Source organism: Macaca mulatta, chromosome 7 (genome assembly GCF_049350105.2).
Source record: "Macaca mulatta isolate MMU2019108-1 chromosome 7, T2T-MMU8v2.0, whole genome shotgun sequence".
In the NCBI taxonomy this organism is placed as follows: Eukaryota; Metazoa; Chordata; class Mammalia; order Primates; family Cercopithecidae; genus Macaca; species Macaca mulatta.
This window is the reverse complement of record NC_133412.1, coordinates 163,256,160-163,282,225: the sequence shown is the minus strand read 5'-3', so window position 1 is coordinate 163,282,225 and position 26,066 is coordinate 163,256,160. Positions and strand designations below refer to the sequence as shown.

Genomic DNA, 26,066 nt, shown 5'->3' with positions numbered 1-26,066 from the left:
ATCTGGAACCTTAGAAACTCTACCGTGAACACTGAGAACCTGAAAGTCACTTGCAGGTTGTCTAGGTGATAAATCAACATTCCCTGACATATCTTTAATAACTTTTTACATTCTGGGTAATACTTTGAATCACTGGCACCTGGGGCAGCCAGGAACATGGGGTATTTCCAAACTCTTGTGGGGTGGGGGGGCAGGGGAGTGGGGTGTGTGTGTGTGCGCACACGTGGGCGTCATGTACAGCAAAAGCACCATGTCTTTCATGAGGCACAGCGACACCATAGGACTCTCTTGCTCCCATAACTCCAAAGGAGTTCTAGCTTCTGTTCTCCACATGGAATCCATCGTCCATTGCCTGTCCTGGCTTCTGTTGAGAACTTGTTTTCACCATTTTGTTCCCCCTGCCCTCGTTCTTCCATTGTTCTTTTGTCTACTGGACTGGGCAGCTTTCTCTCCCAAGTGCTATGGTTTATGTTGTTGTTGGATACTGAGGGATGCTTCATCACTAAAGAGAGGTGGGGCATTTAATTTACTTTAGATCCTTAGGGTAGAACTCTGGAGGTCCCATGGTCTACCATTCCACCAGAAACACTACCCACCAAACGCTTAATAAAGTCATGATGAATAAGACAGTAGCTTCTGGGGGTGTATCAGTCAGGGTTCAATCACAGAAACATAACTAGGAAATTGTGTGTGTGTATATATATATATATGTATATATATGTGTGTGTGTGTGTGTGTGTGTATTTCTTACAGGAATTTATTATCATGTAATTGTAGGAGCTGGTTAAAGTCTTTATAAGGCTGTTATCTTTGTCCTGATGCTGGAGCTAGAAGTCTACAGGGCAGGCAGAAGCCAGAGGAGGATAAGCATAAAGTGGAGAATAACTAGCTGGAGCCACAGGCATGGACTGAAGACTGTGAGGACTGAAAACCACGTGGTTTTTGTGCCTCTGGCACTGCAGGTGTGGATGTCTTGCAAAAGAGAGGACCTTCATCACAGAAAAAATACACACGTGGTGAGGGCCAGGAGTTAGAAAAGCTGAAGGAGGACGTGAGGGGATGTGAGGTCCAGCTTCTGCTGGACACAGTGACAACGCTGAGTTATAAAAATGGCTGCTGTCTCAGCTGGGCGCAGTGGCTCACGCCTGTAATCCCAGCACTTTGGGAGGCCGAGGCAGCAGATCATCTGAGGTTGAGAGTTCGAGACTAGCTTGACCAACATGGAGAAACCCTGTCTCCACTAAAAATACAAAATTAGCCAGGTGTGGTGGTGCATACCCGTAATCCCAGCTACTCAGGAGGCTGAGGCAGGAGAATCGCTTGAACCCTGGAGGAGGAGGTTGCTGTGGGGCAAGATCGCACCACTGCACTCTAGCCTGGGCAATAAAGGCGAAACTCCATCTCAAAAAAATAAAAAATAAAAAATAAAAAGGCTGCTGTATCACATTTGCTCTCCAAATATAAGAATCTCCCTTGGGGCCCACCTAATTGAAAACATACAAGAAAGGGAATTCTGGAAATTGTGGTTGAGGGTAGACAAGTTGACCATTACTAAGTGTTAGGGACTGAATGTTTTGTCCTTCAGAATTCATATGTTGAAATCCTAACCCCCAATGTGATGGTGTCAGGAGCAGAGGCTTTGGGTTAGTTATGTCATGAGGATGGGGTCCTCATGAATGAGACTGGTGCCCTTATAAAGGAGACCCCAGAGAGCTGCCTTGCCCGCTTTCTACCTTGTGAGGACACAGTGAGAGCTCAGCAGGCTGCAGCCCAGAAGAGGGCCCTCACTGGTACCTGGCCATGCTGACACCCTGACATTGAACTTTCATTCTCTAGAACTATGAAATATATAAGCTGCTCTGTATAGCAGTCTGAGCTGAATGAGGCACCAAGCCACCACAGCTAAGTTGACCAATGATCTGTTGCTCAATTAGGCAGTTTATCATCCCCTTGCCTACAAGGAGTGCAAATGGTGGTAGAATGCCCTGCCATGGGGCTTGTGAGGTGTGACTGTTTATTACAGGTTTGACCTCAGTCCCCAATATGAATATTTTGTCCCAAACATTACATTTTTAAGAGTAAACTTGATAAGGTATGACAAAAAAATTCCTACAGGAAATCTCAGGAGAGCACAGGAATGGCATGTGAGGCACATGGAGAAGGCAGGCAGGCACATGCTGAGAAGAGAGCCCTGGACCCTGAATCAGGAGCAGTTTGTGTCTCGGCTTCCCCACTCACTGTGACTCCTTAAGCCACTCCTCTCCTCCCTGGGCTTTAGGTTCCTGTCTCCAGAATGAGGGCTGTCAGCCTGTGAGACCGAAAATCCCTTTCCAGGCTAGAGTTTACAATGATGAGAGACACCCATGCTCACGTGAACTACAGTGTTCCCCTCCAGTGATGCAGTCTCACCCTAAGGTAAAATCTCTGAGTTTCACTGGAGGTTTACCACTGGGGAGTACTTGTTGCATGTTCATGATAACACATGGGGGAAACAACTGCCTAAGAAAGGAAGTGGGGAGCTATGAAAATGACCTCTGGGCCAAACCCTGCTCCACGCATTTTTCAAAACCTGAACTTTGGTAACGGGAACAGTTGCCATCACCAATGCCTGCTTAAACACCAATTAGAGTGGCTGATTAGATTCACTTTTAAGTTTTTTTTTTTAGAAGATGTACAAGTCCCCAAGGATGACTGCTGTTATGGGAACATATGTCCACTGATAAAATATTTCTTTTCATCATTAATTACTTAACAGTCTAGGCAGCAGCAGCAGCACAAAGAGTACAGAGACAATGTACAGACTGAGGCGTTGGCCACCACACTTCTAGAGGACCAGGGATGAGGGGACAAACATGTTCACGGACAGCTGCAATAAAACAGAATGTTAACAGCGGGTGCTGGAGAAGATGGAGGCCAAGCAGCTGTATGGATGTGGACGGGAAACCATGACTCCAGCCAATGCTGCTGTTGTCCCTTTCCTAAAACTCCACAGCAGTGTGTGTGCCACAAACACAGACATTGTAGGTTTCCTTCCATTTTGCATTCTCTGTAGGTTTTCTTGTATCACTCTTAGGTTCTGTTTTATGGATTGAAAAGACATTTCACAAGTGATGTGTAAAGATATTCTCACTGTAAAAGATTCAAGTTGTATGCAGGTATACACAGGGACATAATCTTTAATTTTGATAGATTCTGTCCAATTTCTGTCTCAAGCATCTATCCTATTTAGATTATTAGCAATAGTGTATAGAAGTATGCTTTTCTCAGACTCTTGAGAACACTAGGTGGATAGTATCTATTAAAAGTTTTACAAGTCTAATAGGTAAAATATGTCTAATTTAAATTTGACATCTCTGATTACTAAACAATATTAAATACTGTATTAGTCTGTTCTCATGTAGCCAATAAAGACATACCCAAGACTGGGTAATTTATAAAGGAAAGAGGTTTAATGGACTCGCAGTTCCAACATGGCTAGAGAGGCCTTGCAATCATGGCAGAAGGCAAGGAGGAACAAGTCACATCTGATAAGGATGGTAGCAGGCAAAGAGAGAAAATGAGAGCCAAGTAAAAGAGGTTTCCTCTTATAAAACCATCAGATCTCATGAGACTTACTCAGTACCATGAGAACAGTATGGGGGAAACTGCCCCCACTGTGTCCCCCTCACAACATGTGAGAATTGTGGGAGCTACAATTCAAAATGAGATTTGGGTGGGGACACAGCCAAACCATATCAAGTATTTTTAACTGTATCTACTTGTATTAGTCTGTTCTCTCACTGCTAATGAAGAAATACCCGAGGCTGGATAATTTACAAAGGAAAGGAGGTTTAATGGACTCACAGTTGCACATGGCTGAGGAGGCCTCACAATCATAGCAGAAGGCAAAGGAGGAGCAAAGGCACATCTTACATGGTGGCAGGCAAGAGAGCGTGTGCAGGGGAACTGCCCTTTATAAAACCATCAGATCTCGTGAGACCTATTCACTATCACGAGAACTGCCTGGGAAAACCCACCCCTGTGATTCAATTACCTCCCACCAGGTCCCTCCCATGACACATGGGAATTATGGAAGCTACAGTTCAAGATGAGATTTGGGTGAGGACACAGAGCCAAACCATATCATGCCACCCTTTACCCCTCCCAAATCTCATGTTCTCACATTTCAAAACCAATCATGCCTTCCCAACAGCCTCCCAAAGTTTAAACTCATTTCAGCATTAATTCAAAAGTCCATAGTCTGAAGACTCATCTGAGACAAAGTACATCCCTTCTGCCTATGACCCTGTAAAACCAACAGCAAGTTAGTTACTTCCTAAATACAATGTGGGTACAGGCATTGGGTAAATACAGCCATTCTAAATGGGAGAAATTCGCCAAAACACAGGGGCTACAGGCCCCATGCAAGTCCAAAATCTGGCAGGGCAGTCAAATCTTAAAGCTCCAAAATGATCTCCTTTGACTCCATGTCTCATATCCAGGTCACGCTGATGCAAGAGGTAGGCTACCACGGCCTTGGACAGGCTCTGCCCCTGTAACTTTGCAGGGCATAGCCCCCCTTCTTGGCTGCTTTCAGGGGCTGGCATTGAGTGTCTGCTGCTTTTCCAGGCCCACCATGCAAGCTGTGGGCTCCTACCCCACATTTCCCTTCTGCACTGCCCTAGCAGAGGTTCTCCATGAGGGTTCCACCACTGCAGCACACCTCTGAAGCAATGGCCTTGCAGGTACACAGAAGTTAAGAATTGAAGTTTGGGAACTTCTACCTACATTTCAGAGGATGTAGGGAAACGCCTGGATGTCCAGGCAGAAGTTTGCTGCAGGGATGGGGCCCTCATGGAGAACCTCTGCTATGGCAGTGTAGAAGGAAATTATGGGGTCAGAGGCCCCACAGAGTCCCCATTGGGGCACTGCCTACTGGAGCTGTGAGAAGAGTCACCATCCTTCAGATCGCAGAATTGTAGATCCACTGACAGCTTGCACCATGTGCCTGGAAAAGCCATAAACACTTAATGCCATGTTTTAATGCCATGGAGTCCCCTATGCTCCAGTTCCCAAAAAGTTTCTCATCTCCCTCTAGGAATATGTTAGCCTAGACTTCATTGTCCATATCACTATCAGCATTTTGGTCAAAGTCATTCAACAAGTCTTTAGGAAGTTCCAAACTTTCCCACATCTTCCTGTCTTCCGAGCCCTCCAAGTCTCTAGGAAGTTGCCACTTTCTCACATTTTCCTGTCTTCTTCTGAGCCCTCCAAACTGTTCCAACCTCTGCCTGTTACCCAGTTCCAAAGTTGCTTCCACATTTTTGGGTATCCTTATAGCAGCACCCCACTCTACTGGTAGCAATTTACTATAACATCTGTTCTCTCACTGCTAATAAAGACATACCCAAGACTGGGTAATTTATAAACGAAAGGAGGTTTAATGGACTCACGGTTCCACATGGCTGGGGATGCTTCACAATCATGGCAGGAGGAGGAGGAGCAAAGGCATGCCTTACATGGTGGCAGGCAAGAGTGTGTGTGCAGAGAAACTGCCCTTTATAAAACCATCAGATCTCATGAGACATATTCACTATCATGAGAACAGCACAGGGAAACCCACCCCCATGACTGAATTACCTCCTACCAGATCCCCTCCATGACACGTGGGGATTATGGGTGCTACAATTCAAGATGAGATTTGGGTGGGGATACAGTCAGCCCATATCACTACTGAATGCTGATGTTTACTTCTGTGGAGTATTAATTTTTAAACTATGATACTGTTTTTTTCTCTTGATATGCAGTGCCCATTAGTTTCCTGCTGCTGCTCTAACAAAATGCCACAAATTTAATGACTTAAAACAAAGATTCATTATCTTACACAAAGTAAAGTAAAATTAAAGTGTTAGGAGTGTTGTGTTTCTTCTGGAGGCCCTCAGGAAGAATTCATTTCCTTGCCTTTTCTAGTTCTAGAGGCTGCCTGCATTCCCCTTGGAATGTCTGTGTTCCTTCATCTTCAAGGCCAATGAGGTCAGCTGAGTCCTTTTCATGCAGTGCTCTCTCTCTCTCTCTCTCTCTCTCTCTCTCGACTTGTCTGTCTTCTAGTAAGTATCTTTGTGATTATACTGGGTCCTCCCCCAATAACCACTCCATTTTAAGCTCAGTTGATTAGCAAACCTAATCCCACCTGCCACCTTAATTCCCCTTTGCCAGGTAATTTAACAGTCACAGCCCCTGAGGATTTACACAAAGACATCTTTGGGGGGCCATTATTCTGCCCACCACACAGTGCTTTTCATATATTACAATTATGTTGTAAATGTTTGCCCAGTTATAACTGTTTATGAAAACTTTTATAGTTCAGAAGGTCTTTTTTGCTTGCTTTCTTCCATTTTGGGGCGAGGAAGGAAGTTATCCAAGGTGCAGTTTTTTACTTTATAACATCTGAGTGTGAGGTCTTATTTAGAAAAACCTTTCCTCCATCCCAAAATGGTGGCTTTTGACAAAGTAAAGTTTTAAAATATTTTGAAGTCCAAACATGTGTAAATCTTTTCTTGCAAGTGCATTTTATGTCTTATGTACTAAATCTTGCCTACTTCAAGGTTATAGGATATTCTTGTTCTAGGCTTTATAGCTTTAGCTTTCTCACTTGGGTATATCATACATCTGAAGTTAATTTTGTCTATGGCCTAAGATAGGCTAAGGTTTTTTTTTTCCTGCATTGATATCCAATTGCTTTAGCACTATTTATTGAAAAGAACATCCTTCGTCCACTGAATTACATTGATGCCTTTGTCAAAAATGTTTGATGATATATGTGTTTATTTCTGGACTCTGTTCTATTGATCAATTTATCTATTCTAATGCTGATATCACAGTCTTACCCTGCTTTTATAGTGAATCTTGAAATCATGTTTAAACTCCTTGGGGTTTTTCAAATGCACAATCATATCTTCTGAAAATATAGTTTTACTTCTTCCTTAACAATCTTTATGTCTTTTTTTTTTTTGCCTTATTGCACTGGCTATAACTTCCAGTACAACACTGCAGAGAATCCCACTTACCTTTCAATCTATTATGTGCTTTCAATAAGACTTTTCCCCAAACCACTATCCTGAAACCACTGAAAGTCACTGAAAACCTCCACACTGCCATATCCAATGGAAACTTCTTTAATCTCATCTTAATCTCTCCGTAGCATGAGAATTCTACCATCAGTGCCTCCTATCCCCTGGCATAATTGAAACATTAATGTAATATTTTTTCCTTGTTTTCTGCTACACTTTGTGGCTTCCTTTCTGCTTTCAACCTCTCTGGTCACTCCTTTTCTTCTACCTGATCTCTCAAATATTGAAATGCTAGGTATCTGCCCCTACCTTACATCAAGATATTAACATAGACATTGTTTCCAGGTTCTTGAAGAGACCGGCAGAAACAAAATCTCTCTGGAGGTACAGAGGTCTGTCCACTCAAGTCACAGATAATTTTTATAGTTAAAGCTTCAGTGAAGACACAAATTGTAAAATAAAAGTGAAAATAATCCAAATCCATCATAAGCAAGACAACAGAAAATATAATTAGACCTTCAGGAACTTCAGATGATTGGCCGATTAGATGACAAGTTAAAAATAAGTATACTTAAAATGATTTGAGCTGGGCATGGTGGCTCATGCCTGTAATCCCAGTGCTTTGGGAAGCCAAGACAGAAGGTTTGAGGCCAGAAGCTCGAGACCAGCCAGGGCAACAAAGCAAGATCCCATATCAAAATAAAATGCAAAAATTAGCCAGGCAGGGTGGTGTGCACCTGCAGTCCCAGTTACTTGCGAGACTGAGATGGGAGAATCACTTGAGCCCAGGAGCTATGATCACGTGCCACTGCACTCCAGTCTGGGTGACACAGCAAGACCCCACCTCAAAAAACAAAAACAAGCAAACAAAAGATTTCAAAGTAAACAACATACAAAAGAAATAATGAAACCAGCATCAAACAAATTTGCTAATAACGGCAGCTAATATGCAGCATCTATTAACTGTGAAACATTGTTTTAATACCTTCATATAATCTAATTATTTTCATTCTTAACTATTAGATACCTATTCTATTACTATCCTTATTTAACAGATAAGGAAATGGAAGTCATTTGCCCAAGATTTCAACAGGTACTAGATGATAGAGTAAGAATTTGAACTCAGGCAGTGTGACTATGGTCTGAACTCTAAACCATGAAATATATGGTATCTAAGAAGGTCCAAAAGTAAAATAAAGTCACTAGAATTAAAAACTCTACTGTTGAATTAAATACCACGAGTCACAGCTGAAAACAAAACTAATGAAACAGAAGAAAGATCTAAAGAAATTAGGTAGACTGCAACTCAGAGGCAAAGAGGTAGAAAGTAAGAAACTGAAGATCGAATGAGAGGGTCCAACAAGCATCTAATAAGAGTTGCAAGAAGGAAGTAAGAGAAGGTGAGAGTCAATATGCTTAATGATAGCCAATAAATTTTACTGAACTGTTGAAAAATCAGCTCTTTAGAGTGAAGAAATACAACAAACTCTGCTGAGACTAAATAAAAACAAATCCATACCTACTTATCCATCAGAGCTAAATTGAAGAATACCAAAGGTAAAGAAAATCTTAAAAGCAGCCAAAGAGAAAAGACAGCTTTTCCACAAGGAGCAATAATTAGATGGCAACTTCTCAATTCTAACAACTGAGCTCAAAAGTCAATGGAAAAAAATATTTAAGGAACTTGGAGGAAGACCAGGCATGGTGGTTCCCGCCTATAATCCCAGTATTTTGGGAGGCTGAGGCAGAACGACTGCTTGAACTAAGGAGTGTGAGACCAGCAACATAGTGAGACTCCATCTCTAAAAAAGAAAAAAATTAGCCAGGTGTGGTGGTGCATGCCTGTAGTCCCAGCTACTTGGGAGGCTGAGGTGGAAGGATGACTTGAGCCCAGGAAGTGGAGGTTATAGTGAGCCAAGCCTAGGTGACAGAGCAAAACTCTGTCTTAAAAGGAAAAAAAAAAAAAATCTTAGTTGGCAGTTACTTTGTCCCAGGTTCCCCCCCACTCCAACAACAAGACAGGGTCTTGCTCTATTGTCCAGGTTGGAATGCAGTGGAGCGATCTCAGCTCACCGCCACCTCCGCTTCCTGGGTTCAAGCGATTTTTGTGCCTCAGCCACCTAAGTAGCTGGGATTACAGGTGTGAGCCACCATGCCCAGCTAATATATTTTTAGTAGAGACAAAGAGTTTCGCCATGTTGCCCAGACTGGTCTTGAACTCCTGGTCTCAAGTGATCCACTGACCTCAGCCTCCTAAAGTGCTGGGATTACAGGCGTGAGCCACCACGTCTGGCCAGAGAATTTTAAATTCAGTTAAATTATCACTCAAAAATGAGGGTTAAAATAAAGGAAGTTTTAGATAAATCAGAGCTTATTGCCAGTAAGAAGGCATCAATGAAATAACTACAAAAGATACAGTTCAGGAATAAAACTGAATTTATTTGAAAGGACAGGGCTACCAGGAAGAAAAAGGTACAAAGAAATGAGTAAACTTGTGGGTAACTGTAAACAAGTGACTGTAAAATAATAATGACAATGACTAATTTTGAAAGCCAAAAAAGGGTGGAATGAAAATATTGGTGAATAAAGAGGAAGAGGAGCTGGGCATGGTGGCTCACACCTGTAACCTCAGCACTTTGGGAGGCCAAGGCAGACAGAGAATTTTGAGCTCAGAAATTCAAGACCAACCTAAGCAACATTGCAAAACCCCTTCTCTACAAAAAATACAAAAATTAGCCAGGCATAGGCCGGGCACGGTGCCTCATGCCTGTAATCCCAGCACTTTGGGAGGCTGAGGTGGGCGGATCACCTGAGGTCAGGAGTTGGAGACCAGCCTGGCCAACATGGTGAAACCTCATCTCTACTAAAAACATAAAAAAATTAGCCAGGCTTGGTGGCAGGTGCCTGTAATCCCAGCTACTTGGGAGGCTGAGGCAGGAGAATTGCTTGAACCCGGGAGGCAGAGGTTGCAGTGAGCTGAGATCACGCCATTGCACTCCAGCCTGGGTGACAGGGCAAGACTCCGTCTCAAAAAAAAAATTAGCCAGGCATGGTGGCATACACCTGTAGTCCCAGCTACTTGGGAGGCTGAGAAGGGAGGAGCACCTGAGCCTAGGAGGTCAAGGCTGCAGTGAGCAGTGATCATGCCATTGCACTGCAGCCCGGGTGACAGAGTGAAATCCTGTCTCAAAATTCTGCAGATGTTGAAGAATCTTGGGAGATTAACTACTAGGAAGATGCAACACATCAGCTGTGTTTCCAGGGTAGATATCAGGTCTTACAGATACAGTGTATTAACAAAGAAACGCCAGCAGGAAAAGAAAAATGAAAATGATTATGATGCATATTTTCAAGCAGATAAGAGCAGAACACTAAAGGAGATTAGATACTTGCCTGTGGGGTTTTTCAAGTGTAAAGTCTGACAAACCACCAAATAGATTCGGACAAATCTACTTGCAACCTCACTTTGTTCCTCAGTCGTGGGCCTATCATGACCCTCCCCCTGCCAAGCAGTGTTTCACAGCCATGTTGGACTCTAAATGGAGGCTTTGGTGCCCGATGGCATAGTCTAGCCTACCTACTGACCTAGTCTTTAAAAGGATCCATCTATCCTTGATCCCACAGATGGAATTAGAAGTCATCACATCAATAATCCAAAATGCCAAAAATTACTGCCAAGAAGGATAAAAAAATTGCTTTTCAAATTTCAGGTCAAAATTGGTATTTAGAATACTATACCAAATAATTTGAGTACATATTTAATAGTAACCCATGTGATAATCAAAAACTGCTTACTGTTTTATTTTCTAATGAAATGTTCCAATGTTTTAGTCTGCCTCCTATAATGGAAAGGCAGTAAATACAAGGACTTGAAAAGAGCAACAGACTTGTAAGATTTGAGTTTGCTTTTGGCTAGCTGTGTTACCTTGTGGTTATGTACTTAGGTCACCAATTTCTTCACTTACAATACGGACTTAACACCATCTGCTCATTGCACTGGGTTATAATGAGGAATGAATGAAATAATCTAGGTGCAAGTGCTTAGTAAATTTTAATGCACGTCACAAAGGTAAGGTTTGGAAATGGTTAATGCTTTTAATAGAACTATGAAATGTTTGTTAGAATGGGCCCTGGGAGATGATCTATTATAATGATTTTTTTAAATTTTCTTTTTAAACCTGGAGAACCCTTTGTTCAAAGGAAACATTTTAAGCAAACAGGGGCAAGTATCTCTGGGTGAATTACCTGCACTTGTCTCTCTCTGCCCACTGTTGTGGTGGTTTCCGAAAGGGGTTTCCAGAGCCCACAGGGCTCCAAGGAACACAGTATAAAATCCACTGATTTAGCCCAACCCCTGGTTTTACAGATGGGGAAATGGGCCTAGAGAGCAGAAGCAAATGTCTTAAGAGTGTGGCTGCAGAGTGGATGGACTGTTCACATGGCCAGTAAGACTGAATAGTCCAATATATGGTCAGCATTTGGTCAAGGTCCTTGGAGACCTTGAAAAGCTCTCTGAAGATGATTCCTCTATAAAGTGTGTGAAGGCTGGTGCCTTACCTTGGTTTTCCTGAGTCCCACAGTACACAGTGTCCTGGGAATTATTCTTGTCTTTTTGGAGCCTGAAATATTGGTGCTGCATAGCACAAGGAAGGTTCCCACTAAGACCTGAGATAGCTGGAGGAGCAGCCTCCTTGGGGCTGATGATCAGCTCCACAAAGCCTAACAGCATGTTTAACTCTCCCAGAGAGCTGTGCTCACAACCTTATAGGCAACCTGCTTCCTCCCTTCCTTCTCTCGGCCTGTCACCATCCTGCTGACTCTCCTGTAATAATGTTTCTGTGCCAATCCCAAAGCAGAGGCGATAGGTCTACATCAATTAGAAGGCAAGTTCCATGAAAGCAGGGACCATACCTGTCTTGTCCATCATCTATAACTAAAACCTAGGACAGCACCTGGCACATAAACAAGAAATAGTCACACCAGACTACCTGGGTCTAAATCCTAGCTCTTCCTGCTTCCCAACTGGGTCACCCGGGGGCATGCTATTTAAGCTCTCTATGCTTTAGTTTTCATATCTCTAAAATGGGGATAGTAACAGCACCTAGCTCCTAATTTGGAGGATTAAATGAGCTAGTGTAAAAAAGCTCTGGGCCAGCATACAGTAAGCACTATACAAGTATTTGCTATATTACTTGAGAGAGGCTTTCTTTGGAGGCCAGTCCCTGGTGGGAAATTCCAGGTAGCACCTCCTCATCTCAAGCCAGATGTGCACTTAGTGACTAGCAATGCCAGTGTGCAAAGGGTCTAGAGGCACTGAGTCAGGGGTCTCAAGCTTTTTTCCATCGTGATGATGTTCACGAGACTTTAGTAAGGGGTATGCTGTCTTCAGTCTGCTTGTACCAGAATGCAGGCAGGGGAGGATAGTAATATGACCTTGAATCATCTCTATTGTATAAAGGAAGTCACTTGTAGGCGTTAGTACTGATAACCAACATTTGTAACAAAGCACATGAAGCATACCAGCTAATCCCAATATCTTAGAGCCACAGGGCCAGGCAACCAAGTCTACCCAATGACATCTGTAAGTATTTTCTTGTGTAATCCAATTTTATTTTCACCAAAATACTCAGACAAAGGAGAACAAAAAGAGATGATTTGTTTCAGAATCAAAGCAACAGACATTAGAGAACGAGTACTGCATAGTAATATTGAAAAGCAGAGGAGAGAGAATGTCTTTTATGTTTCCTCAAAAAGCCAGTGATTTTTCAGTCAAGCACTTGTCTCGTTTTCTCCTGAAGTGGCAGCACCAACATTTCTGCTCATCCCTGACTAACCGCATTGCCTGTCAGTTGCTAGGCAACTCTAACAGTGATCCAGCATGTGTTAGGTACCCACCTTGCTTCTGACCACCCACAATACACAACTTTCGTAACTGTTCTCATTGGGTTTGCCAATTACACCTAGGCACTAACCAAGGCTTCTCTTAAACCTCATCTTCCTCCTGCTTAGTCCTGTGGTAAAATTTAAATACCACAGTTGTCATCATGTCCCAATAATTTCCCTAACAACCGGCTGCCCATCAAACATGGGATGATTTTATGGTAGGATCAAAACAGATGGGAGGAAAATCTTATTAAAAACCATAAATATCTCTCCATAAAAGCAAGTAACCAATCAAAAGAGGAAATCGCCAGCTAATATAACATCCTAATAAGTTCAAGTGAACTGTTAATTTTGAGTTTCTCTGAATGTATAAATGTGGCTGACTGTACTTGTCCTGATTAAAGAGAGTAATTGTGAGCAATTTAAAAATTAACCACATATGTCTGGGCGCAGTGGCTTACGCCTGTAATCCCAGCACTTTGGGAGGCCAAGGCAGGCGGATCACGAGGTCAGGAGTTCAAGACCAGCCTGGACAATACGGTGAAACCCCGTCTCTTCTAAAAATACAAAAATTAGCTGGGCATGGTGGCATGCACCTGTAGTCCCAGTTACTCGGGAGGCTGAGGCAGAAGAATCCCTTGAACCCGGGAGGCGGAGGTTGCAGTGAGCCGAAATCACGCCACTGCACTCCAGCCTGTGCGACACAGCGAGACTCTGTCTCAAAAAAAAAAAGTAAAAATAAAAATAACCACATATTTGGTTTAGTAAAGGCTATATATCTCTGAAAAGATCTTTTTTGGAAACAGGATCTCGCTCCGTTGCCTAGGCTGGAGTACAGTGGTGCCATCATGACCCACTGCAGCCTCAATCTCCCAGGCTCAAGTTATCTTCCCATCTCAGCCTCCTGAGTACCTGGGACTGCAGGTGCACACCACCATGCCCCCTCCCCTTTTTTTTAAATAAATTTTTTGGTAGAGATGGGGTTTTACCATGTTGCTCAGGCTGATCTCGAATTCCTGAGTTCAGGTGATCCGATCACCTTGGCCTCCCAAAGTGCTGGGATTACATGTGTGAGCCACTGCACCCAGCCTGAATATGTCTTAAGGTCATATATGTTATACGGATGTGTTACACAGGCAAAACAGATAAAGGCTTTATAAGGTGCTTTCTTAAATCCTAAGAGGCCTAATGAATATGAGAGACATGAAAAATCAAGCAGTGAACTAATATTAAACACAGCATACTGTTTAAAAGGAAACAACCACATGTTTTCTATCATCATCCTTGGGATTCCATAAATGAGATAAAAGCCAAGGGTATAAATGCGTTTTCCAAAATTTAAGTGGCAAGGCTAGTAAGTGGCAATCTCAAATTAGGACTTGGATCTTTGGACTCTATCTCAGGTTATTTCCTCCATAATATGCTAGATGACTGGGTAACGTCATCATTTGTGGACCCTGGGTTTAAAAATGTTGATGGGTTACAGCTATTAAACCCAAGCAACTAGTAGTAGTGGTTTCCAGATGAGGAGCAGGTTGGGGAACGGGAATGGGAAGACATACCTTCTTTATATACCATTTATATATTGTGTATGTTACCTATTTGAAAAAAATAAGTTTTTAAAAGGGCACTGATTGAGATATTTTTTGGTCACTACCCATGTGCCATGCAGTGTTAGATGCTAAGCAGAAAAAGATGAGTAAGATCAGGCACCTTGCTCACCCGAAGCTCATGATACAGGGAAGCAAAGGGATCCAGAAAGAAGCAATCAGGTCGATGCCTACAGAAGCAGTGAGAAAAGATATTCAAAAAAAAAAAAAAAAAAAAAAAAGGAATCAACTGGGAAGATGTAAAAAGGACCAAGTAAAAAGCGCCATGAAAACACAAAGGAAAAAATAATGTCTGCTGAGCTACAAAAAGTTTCACTTTAAGGGGAGCATTTGAATTAGAACTTGAAAGAAAAGTATGGTTATTCTAGACAGTACAGAAAAAAATAAAACCTGAGAAGCAGTCTGAAAATAAACTGCAGTTAGATTAAGGGGGATACCATTCATTCAGTTTGGAGCCACTACAGGCCAGGTACCGAACTAGGCACTATATTAGCCAATCTGCCAGAAAGCACAAACACTAAAGAATAATTACCAAAGATCACAATGAGTATTCTGGTAGGCAATGAAGCCTGATAATTATAAACTCATTTTCTCTACAGTAAAAGGAAACTTCTAATGCAGATAGTTCAGCAGAAACTTCATTAAAAAAGGTTTTGGTGCAGATTTTATGATTCTTGGTGATGTGGTTACTATGGCAACTATATACTAAAACATGACCCAGGGTCTATGAAAAATGCTTTCAGTCAGAACCTCAGTCACAACACATAATGAAAGAGAGGAAATGAAAACTGTTATTTATATTTAAAATAATAAAAGGGAAGATTAAAAACTATATTAAGGCTAGCATTTGTATAAGATTCCAACTCCTGACCTTCTGTAGCCAGTTTTCACATTTGTGAAATGTCAACTGGATGAAACAAAGTCCAAATGATCAGGAAGTCAACATCCTCTACTTATGATGGGTAGAGACATAACAGGCAATAAGATATTATGTAGACCCAATAGGAACCATACAAAATACATTTTCTAAGGGGATGAGATTTTTTAAGATTAGGAAATCAGATCTTTTGTGATTCTACGAATCTTTTATAGGACTATTGTTTTTAAAAACTCTGCATACCCAAGTAAATATGGTTCTCCAAAGCAGTCATGCTGCGGGGTTGGTCCCTTACTCCAGTACAGCTGCCTCTTTTGGCTCCACGAAAGTATAGAACTTCACTTCTCAAAGAGCTTTGGAGCCGGAGGTTCAGTCTTTCGAGTGTGTACAAGGGTACTTTTGCTTAACTATAGAAAACAAACCCCAATTTTGGAAACAGTAAAAAATTAATTCCAGCCAAGATTGGATAATAAGAGGGTAAATCGAACTAGGAAAGAAATATCAGTGGGTTAGGCACAGTGGTTCATGCCTATAATCCCAGCACTTTGGAAGGCCGAGGTGGGCGGATCATCTGAGGTCGGGAGTTCGAGACGAGCCCGACCAACATGGAGAAACCCCATTTCTACTGAAAATACAAAATTAGCCGTGGTGTGGTGGTGCATGCCTGTAATCCCAGCTACTCAGGAGGCTGAGGCAGGAGAATCGCTTGAACCCAGGAGGCGGATGTTGCAGTGAGCCAAGATCGTGACATTGCACTTCAGCCTGTGCAATAAGAGCGAAACTCCATCTCAGAAAAAAAAAAATTCAGTGAAGTCTGTGGAAAGCAGAATTGAAAGATGGCCCCTGGTGCACATGCCTGTATATCCCCTTTCCTTGAGGATGAGCCAGAATTGTGAATATGATGGAGTTTCACTTGCATAATTCGGTTATCAATTAATTAACTAAGTTACTCAAAAGGGAAATAATCTTGGGTGGGCTTGGGTTGGGTCCTTTCTGAGATAGATCATCCTGCCGGTTTCCAAGAAGCACCCCATGAGGAATGCGGCAGAACACCACGGGAAGCACCTAGGAGCTGAGAATACCTGGCTGACAGCCGACAAGAAAGCAGGAACCTCAGGCTCACAGCCACAAGCAACCGTGAGCTTGAAAGAGGACCCCAAGCTTCAGATGAGATCACAGCTGGGTTGACACCTTGATTTTAGCCTGGCGAGACACTGAGCAGAGGGCTCAGCTGATCCACGCCCAGACTCTTGACCCACGGGAACCATGGAATAGTAAATTTGTATTGTTTTAAGCCCTCTTAGTTTGTGATCATATATTACAAAGGAACAGAAAACTAATGCAAGGCTGAAAACAAAGAGTGTCTGTTAAGAAACAATACTTATTTGCTAACGTGTCATGTCAACTCATTTTGAAAGAACTTGGAAGAGTGGCAAGAAAACTTGAGCAATGGCAATGTTTTTGGCCAAAGCACCTACTTTCAAACACTTATTTGGATATGTAGCTCTAGATTATTTTTCAAAGTCTATCATGTTAAAAGTCAAAATTCATACTGCCTATCATTCACTGTGCTTATTACCCCTATAATTTTTTCTGGGGAATTTAATTTTATTGTACTTAATAAAGAGGAGTTGGTTATTCATTCCAAACCCAAACATTAGTATGGATCAGTAGTAATAATAAAGTAGAAAAATATCAAAAGTTAAATTTATGTAGCTTTTGACCTATTTACCTTTGACTAAAATCCAATTCTTAAAATCTAGTATGTCTGCTACTTTGCTGACACAGCATTAGATTTGCTGGGCATGAGCACTTCATTTGGACTAGAATCCAGTGCTCTCTACAGTCTTGCCTCACTATTCTAAAGCAAGTAAATATATTAAATGAAAGGATATATTATATCCGTTGTTCATAAACTTTTGAATTTATTCTCAAGGATGATGATATTGTCCATCAGAGCATAAAATCTAGGGAATATTTAGAAATGTATAAGGCTTTTTTTTTTTTCAGCTTTCACCAGGACTTGGCAGTTAGTATGTGAGGGCCAGGTTATTAAATAACTTATAATGCATGGGACAATCTTGTATAACAAAAAATTATCTTGACCAAAATAACAATAGTGTCCTGTTGAGAGACACCCTATTTGAGTATAAGCTAAAGTCAGCTATTTAAAATCACATCTTATTCTACAAAATCTCATGGAACAAGCATTTAGAAAAGCACTCAATTATTCCAATCAATTCAAATTATAACATTCATTGAACTGCTTTCCATAGACCCACAACTAATGAAGCCTCAGGCAACCCAGGAGGCATCAAAGAAACAGTAATATCTGAAAGCAGGTAAAAAGGCAAAGTCTGGCCACCCACTACTGCTCTGAACTCACCTACCCATCCATTCTATTGACTCTAGTAACACTTACTTTGCTGTTAATCAAACACAGCAAGCATATTCCCACTCCCCACCCCACACAGGAATGCTTTCCCTCAGCGACCCATCCACATGGCTCTTCTCTTACTTCTTTCAGGTCTCTGCATGAATGTCACCACATCAGGAGGCCTTCTCTGACCCTCTTCTTTAAGGAGCAGCCTCCCTCCCCAACCCGGGCACTCATACCCTACAGGACAGTGTTTGAGGGTGGGGACTCTGGGTTCTTGGGTACCGTGTTTAACCTCTGTGCTTCAGTTCTTCCATCTGAAAAGGGGATTCATGGATACACTGTAGAATGGCTATGAGGATTACATGAATTAATATATATATATATATAAAAAATGTGCTTGGAACTGTGCCTGGAACTACTGGTTAAGAACTACATGTTAGCTCTGAAAATTTAAAAACAACTACCTAAACCAAATTTCAAATAAAGCATTTAACTCATTTCATTTGATAGCAAAACTTGATCTTAACTCAATGGGCAACAAAAGTTGAACTAAGATGACATGAGGCTACCTGTGATCTTTGCTTCCAAAATGTTTTATTATAAAGTGTTGGTCCAGATACTACTAGGCATATTAACAGACAGTATAGGTACCATATTATCTTTCTAAAATCCAAATATTGAACTACATATGGTACCAAGAATTTAGAATTAAAGACTGTGCACCTAAATTATCATTCCATTTTTTCTGTATAGCACTTACCACCATTTGCATATATAAACATACTTCTTTGCTTTTTGTATAATTCCCAGCACCAGAACATAAAGTCAAGATGTTTTATTGTTTATTGCATTCTTAGCACCTAGAAAAGTGTGTGGTCCACAGTAGGTGCTCAGAAGTTATGTGCTGGATAAAAATGGTTAAATCTGATACCCAAAACAGAATATATATATAACATTTTTCTTAGTAGAAGAAAGGTTATTTCATGGAGAATGTGTGACCAGTTGCTCTTCAACCCAGGAGGGATGGCTTGAATCCAATTCATTTGCTTGGCAATGCAACACCTGGTAGGCATGAAAAGCCCACCTGATATGTATTTCTTCTATGTTCTTCAGTGCCCAGGCATTGATCTGCTATATTCTCCTCAGGAAGTCACAAAGGATTATGGTGTCAACAATCAGTACTAACCCAAACTCCAAAACATACTATATGTACACCACAGTTTTAAGTTCATCTCCAACAAACAATTCCACCTGAAGTCCCCACCATGATAAATGAATCTGCAATCAAATTCACCATCATCCCACTGTGGGAGGCCAATTCCATTCCCTGACTTCTATACTGATATCAGTGACAATCCCCATCTCCACATCCCAAACTCAGGAATCATCTTTGAGGGCCCTCCCATGTTCCATTATGCAGTCTAGGCAGTGCTTTCACAGTTACCACTTCCATCCTAGCCTTCGTCAGCCTTCACATGTCAGGCACCTGGCCAGTCACCAGGGTATGCTGAACAAGACAGGCATGGACTTGGCCTCAGAGTCTACAGGGGAAGCCAGATAATTACACAAGCAACCACAGTGAATAGAGAAAGAACACTGACAATGCAGGAATCTAGGGCATTATGGAAGCCACCAGGCTCCAGAAGTGATGTTTTGGCTGAAAGACTGAAAATTAAGGTCTTATTGGGTAAAAACCCACCTATGTAGAATAGTCAAAAAGCATTACAAGTGCAATTAATTAATATGTATACAATGAATTCTTTGGTAAATCTCTTTCATGCAAATGTAAATTCTATGAGAACCTCATCTTAATTACTCTCTTCTTGCCACAGTGGCCAATACATATTTGCTGAGTAATGGGTAGAACTGCCTCAACTCTGCTGCCTTATTCCTCATTGAGCGGAGGGAGGGGATAATGCCACCTCACAGCTCTTGTGGGGACTGAAAGAGACTACTATGTAGGTAAAGCACCAGAAGTGTCTGCCACATGGTGGCTACTTAATGCAGGTCAATTCTCTCCCCTGCCCCGTTCTTCTTACTCCCACAGGTCACCATGGTTGGCACCTCAAACCTTCATAGTTGCTGTTCAGATGAGAAGTCTGAGGCTCAGAGAGATTAAGAAACTTGTCCACGGCAAGACTTGTTCAATAGTAGACATGACCATCTCATCTAGTACTGTCTGACAATGCTAAAGCTCATGCTTGAGAGACAAAATAGTGAGGTGTAGGAGCTGTGAGCTCCACTGGCGGCACATGGATCTAAGGATCTGGACAGGGAGGGACCAGCAGAGGCTGAAAGAGGCTCCAGGAGGAGATGGGACCTGAACACAACTCTTAAAAGATGAGTAGCAACTGAAGAAACAGAGAAAAGGGATGAAAGGATCAGGAGAGGAAACTACATGGGCTCCTGGCTGGATGACTTCAGGGGCAAAGGAGGCTAGCCTGGCTTCTTCTCAAAGTTCCTGTTGGGTATTAATGGGTAAGAATGGTGAAAATGGTGTGGCTGGGGCATGACTTCCAAACTGAGGAATCTGTACTTTAGCCTACAGGACGTGGGGAATTCTGAACACAGGACAATGAGGAAACTCTACGTTTCAGAAAGGTGAAGGGGCATGGGCAACCAGGATGAGTGGCCTGTGAAGAACACCCACGTAATGGCACAACAGATAGGAAACCCTTTCAGAAGTCCAGGTGATAAGTTTCTGACCTGGTAATTGCAAGGACTGGTATAGGAAACTTTTGAAACATTTCAAAGATGAATAGGCTTTGATAGCTATTTCCAAAGCATCCACGTGCCCACCTCAAGCACAGAATTGGTCTCTTCCTATTGTAATTATTTCTGTGTCTGGCTCCTCACATCAGAGACTGTGAGCATCTAAAAGGCACTATCTAGATCTTCTGTTTTATCCTGAGTGCCAGGCATCCACAGGAGGACCTCAGTAAATGTTTGCCCAACATTTGAAGGAAGAGTGAAAGAGGACATTCAGGCTTTAAACCTGGTAATAAGAGACAGGTGCCACAAGGGCAAACAAGAATGTTGGGAAAACAAATCTCCATCTACATATGATGAGTTCGGTTTGGGAACATTCTTTCTGGCAGATTCAGAAAAAGTGACAGACAGACAAAATGTCCAAACCTAATCAAGGGAGCTGCTTACTGGGAGATGCCACTTATATTGGGAATCTACACTTTCCTTGGTTATGGAAGGGCTGAGAGAGTGGGCTCTATGTATCTAAGTTGTTATTTATGTTTCTTAGAAATCTTGCAATCATATTGGAATGCCCAATGTCCCTTTCCTCTTTTATACAACAATCAAAGTAAAGCCTGACACAATTTCTTCGGAATTAACTAGTCTTTGTAGAAAACAGGCACACCAGCCGGGCGCGGTGGCTCACGCCTGTAATCCCAGCACTTTGGGAGGCCGAGACGGGTGGATCACGAGGTCAGGAGATCGAGACCATCCTGGCTAACACTGTGAAACCCCATCTCTACTAAAAATACAAAAAATTAGCTGGGCGCGGTGGCGGGCGCCTGTAGTCTCAGCTACATGGGAGGCTGAGGCAGGAGAATGGCGTGAACTCAGGGGGCAGAGCTTGCAGTGAGTTGAGATCATACCACTGCACTGCAGCCTGGGTGACAGAGCAAGACTCTGTCTCAAAAAAAAAAAGAAAACAGGTACACTAAACCTGTACGTGGATTAAGAGGGGCATCAGACAGTAGAGAAGAGGCGTGCTGCTGTCTGGGTTCCACCACTTATTACTGCATGATACTAGGCAGCTTATTAATCACTCTGTGCCTCCTGGTCATCATAGAGCTGTTGTGAGAATTAAATAAGTAAATACACATGACTGCTCACCCAGAACAATCTGGCGTATTGAAATTGCTGAATGAATGTTGTTGCTATTAATCTTTAAACATTTAGGAAGTAGATAGAGCTTTCAGTCCAGTTATTACAGAATAAAACTAGAAGCTACAAATCCATAATGACAAATTTCAAGTTCTTACAATAAACTTCAAATAACTATAATTTGCTTAATTTAGTAACAGCCATTCAACATTAAAGCAGATATTCACAGTACAAAACTGACAAGATACTAAATGAGTAAACTGACAGTGGATGTTTTCTGACTTAATTTTAGAAAATACATGCTAAAGGTATCTGAACCTGTGTTTCCTTTTACATAGCCTCATGGAATCACTCGGCTGTTCCTTGAAAACCCCGTGTATTTTCCCACCTCCATGGCCTTTGTCTTCACTAGTTCCTTCTAATCCATCTGGGTTTTCTCTCAGGCTTACTTCTAGGCCTCCTTACAACAGCACCTCTTTACTTAGTTTAGCTGATCTCTCATTTGATCCTGCCTCTGCCCCAGCAAGGCAATACATTTCTAAGAGTGCTTACAATACAGTGCTTACAAAGGTAGACACCTAGGATACAGGGTCACATGCATGGCAGGGCTCATACTTCCTGGCTCTTTGTGTTCCCACAGTGAAGCACACACTACCATTGAACTGAACTACAAAAACTTTGCCTTTAGAAAAAGATTACTCACAGGGTTACTTTAATCTCCACTTCCCTTAATACCCTTGAAACAGAATCAATAATACGCAATTTCTGTGAAGTACATCACCTTTTTATTACACTTTGAGGGAAAACAACACCCAAACAGACATTAAATTAAACTTTTCCAATAAAGTAGAAAGAAACTCAAGATTGCAACACCAAGTCTTACTAAATCTCCAAGCTGCTGGTTTGCCCTATGGATTTTGGACTTGCCAGCCCCCACAACTGCATGAGCCAGTTCCTTAAAATAAATCTTTCTCTTTCTCCAAGAAGATGTAAGTGGCTCTTTTGTTTAAAAGTTTGTTCATGAGTGCTGTTCCTCTCTTAAAGAAATAATTCTACTCTGTGATACTTTAATTAGTTGCTATTGACATTAATTATGTTACTGAATAATGAAGAGATGCCTAATCGTTCGGTTCAGCCTGGGAGTCAGGAACTAAAGTTCTAGTTTTCAAAGGGCATAGCAATTTATCTTCCTATAAAAATAGACACAAAAATGCCAACAGGTAGGTGGTTTCTTATAGGGGTGATGAAAATATTCTAAATTTAGATTATGGCAATGGTTACATAATTCTGTGACTATACTAAACCATTAAATAGTAGAGACTAAATGGGCAGGTTTTATGGTATGTGAATTACATCTTAAAGATGTTTTAGAAAAGGACACATAAGAGATTTGAATGCCTCGGGTTTTAATTACTTAAGGAGAAACTAAGAAAAAAATATTAATTTTAACATTTCATTATTCTTCTGTACTTACCCCAAATGTCAATTTGCATAACCCCTATTGAGGTATTAAATAATAGAAGTAAATGTTAACTTTATGCAAATCTTACAAACATCCAGACTTATAAGCAAAAGCAGGTGACGATCATATATACTTTACAAAGGGATTAGTCATGGGATGCCTTTAAATAAGGCTCATGTAACATAAACATACTGAAAACTAACGACAACTCGCTAATCACTTTTTAGAAACCCATTCAACATTCAGAGCAAGAATTATGAACACATTAAAAAGATTTCTCCCATCAGGAATGTAAGGACTGTTTACCTTGTGACAAGGAACCAAGCAATTTTACTGAAGTCTGGAGAAGGCCTCATATATGTCTTAATATGTGGCATGGCATTGCTGCGGCCAGAAGTCTCAGCTGACCATTTGCTAGTGACAGAAAAGACACAAGTCACTAATTACAAAATAAAACAAATTGATCTTAATCCTAATATTAGGAAACTGCATGAAAAGAAAAAGCCTATTATCTAAAAATTAACAGTGGCTACACGACTCTGTGACCTGTGATATTTTATACAACTGCGTTCAAATAACGCATGCCCATTTTAGAATTACAAACTTCCCACTTCTCACAAGAACTGTAACCTTTCAGCATATAGCCTTTCCATTTTTGCCATGAACATACATACACGCATACATATTATTTCTGGTTTTTTTTTTTTTTTTTTAGAGACAGAGTCTTGCTCTGTTGCCCAGGCTGGAGTGCAGTGGCGCAATCTTGGCTCACTGCAAGCTCCACCTCCTGGATTCATGCCATTCTCCTGCCGCAGCCTCCCGAGTAGCTGGGACTACAGGTGCCCGCCACCACGCCCAGCTAATTTTTTGTATTTTTAATGGAGACAGGGTTTCACCATGTTGGCCAGGATGGTCTCGATCTCCTGACCTCGTGATCTGCCCGCCTCGGCCTCCCAAAGTGCTGGGATTACAGGTGTGAGCTACGGCACCTGGCCCTTCTGTTGTGCTTTTAACAGCATGTGTGCATATGTCTCCTGCCTGAACTGTGAGCTCCTTAAAGGGAAGAATCATGCTCCCATGGAGTGTTACGATACAGGCTCAGCAAAAGCTTGTTGAATGAAACAAAATACAAAAAAGACAAAATACAAACAGTATATGAAAAAAATGAATGCTGAAAAGCGAGGGCAGAAACACTTTAGTCAAATGCTGACATTCACAAATCTGAGTTTGGTTTCTAAGTTTCCAATACTGTAGACTATGGTTCTATGGGAACCTATATAATGAAGCAACAATCCTTACTTATAGGAGGATGGTCCCCCCAGATTACCAGATCGTCTGTGAAAACAGAATCAGGCTTAGGTAGGTACCATCACTGTCTTCATTCAAGTGAATTTAATAATATAATACTGAAAGGAGTTCAATATAAAAAAATGTCCTCTGTAAGGAAAAACCTCTCAAGAAAGCATTAAAGAAAAGCTTCAGGATAACACACTGAATTACAGCTGAAAGCTATAATTCAAAGTAATTCTACTTTCATTTCTGGCTAACCAGCACAGCAAACACCTGTTGAGACAAGCATGAAACAGACTGGCCTTGCATATGCAGGCTGTGCAACTGCTGTGGCTGGAGAAGGATGAAGCACATTCCCTTCACTTGTCCACTCAGCATTTACTGAACTCTTGACAACATGCCAGATACTATCCTGTATCCTCAGGAAACAGCAGCATAGAATCTGCCCTCACCAAGCTTGCAGCTGCACATATGATGGTACAGACAGAATAATGATACTTTATATTTTGGAAAAATGAACTAAAATACTGCTTATGTAAATTCTAAACTACCCAGCATGATCTTTTATTTATCTTTCTTGGCATGCCAATATTTAAATAGAAACCTCACAGCAATAAATTTTCCTCTTTGGTATTAAGAACCTATTCCAAAAAAAAATTCAAAACCTTGTTTTAAATTATTTCTATCACTAACATATGTAGATGAAAGAATATAGCTATATTACATAAAGTTCCTTTTTAAAAAAAACAAACCAGTGACATAAATAACATTCTAATTCCTAAAGAAGCAATAGCAGCAGTCTAAACCAATTACTTACTGAAAATAGGAATGCAGCCAATTCTGTTTTTCAGCTGTCTGGATGCTATAGGGAAGAGAGCCCCCAGCTTTTAAAAGAAAAATAAAACAATAAAAATTATGAAATATAATTTGAGGAGCCCTCATTAAGAGGAAAATCTATAATAAACAGCAAGAAGGTAACAGGAAAAAAACTACTTCTATTACTTCATCTTACAGAACAGTTATTTGAAAGAATATCTCTATACTTGCATTAGATATGTTCTCTTAATGAGATTTCCTTCCTTCAGTTTTAACTTTATACAAATCTTATAAACATCCAGACTTATAAGCAAAAGTAAGTGATGATCATATACTTTACAAAGTATAGTCATGGGATGCCTTTAAATAAGGCTCATGTAACACAAACATAGTGAAAACTAATGACAACTTGCTAATCACTTTTTAGAAACCCATTCAACATTCAGAGCAGGAATTATGAACACATTAAAAAGATTTCTCCCATCAGGAATGTAAGGACTATTTACAATTCTTCTCCTGTGTCAAGAATAAAAGTAAATTACCTCATTGAGGACGAGAACTCACCAAGTAAAGCGGAACAGAGCTTTTTCCTGCAAAAGCTTCAACTGCAAATAACTAAAACCATTCAGTTTCAAAACTTCAACTGCAGATAACTAAAACCATTCAGTTTCAAAGCCAGTTATAAAACAGCTTTGTTAAAAATACCACGCTTTTCCCCATTAAAAGTACACTTTGAAAAGAAAAAATTATAATTGAATTACTTGGTGATGGTAATTTAACATCTATAACTGCATAGATCTGAGGTGTTAGAATCCTGGCCCATCCTACTCTCCTTATGCAAATAAGACACAGC

At 41.1% G+C, this 26,066-nt stretch overlaps 1 protein-coding gene across 3 annotated transcripts in view; it reads right to left on the bottom strand.

Annotated features, from left to right (window-relative positions):
• The window catches only part of TDP1 (tyrosyl-DNA phosphodiesterase 1), a 92,955-nt gene that overhangs the window by 25,472 nt on the left and 41,417 nt on the right, over window positions 1–26,066 (bottom strand). For all 3 annotated transcript variants that reach the window (XM_028850203.2, XM_015144309.3, NM_001257779.1), the window contains 2 exon segments: window positions 25,215–25,281; window positions 23,414–23,521 (listed from right to left, as the gene is read on the bottom strand). In XM_028850203.2, the coding sequence (XP_028706036.2) occupies window positions 23,414–23,521; window positions 25,215–25,281 (175 nt within the window).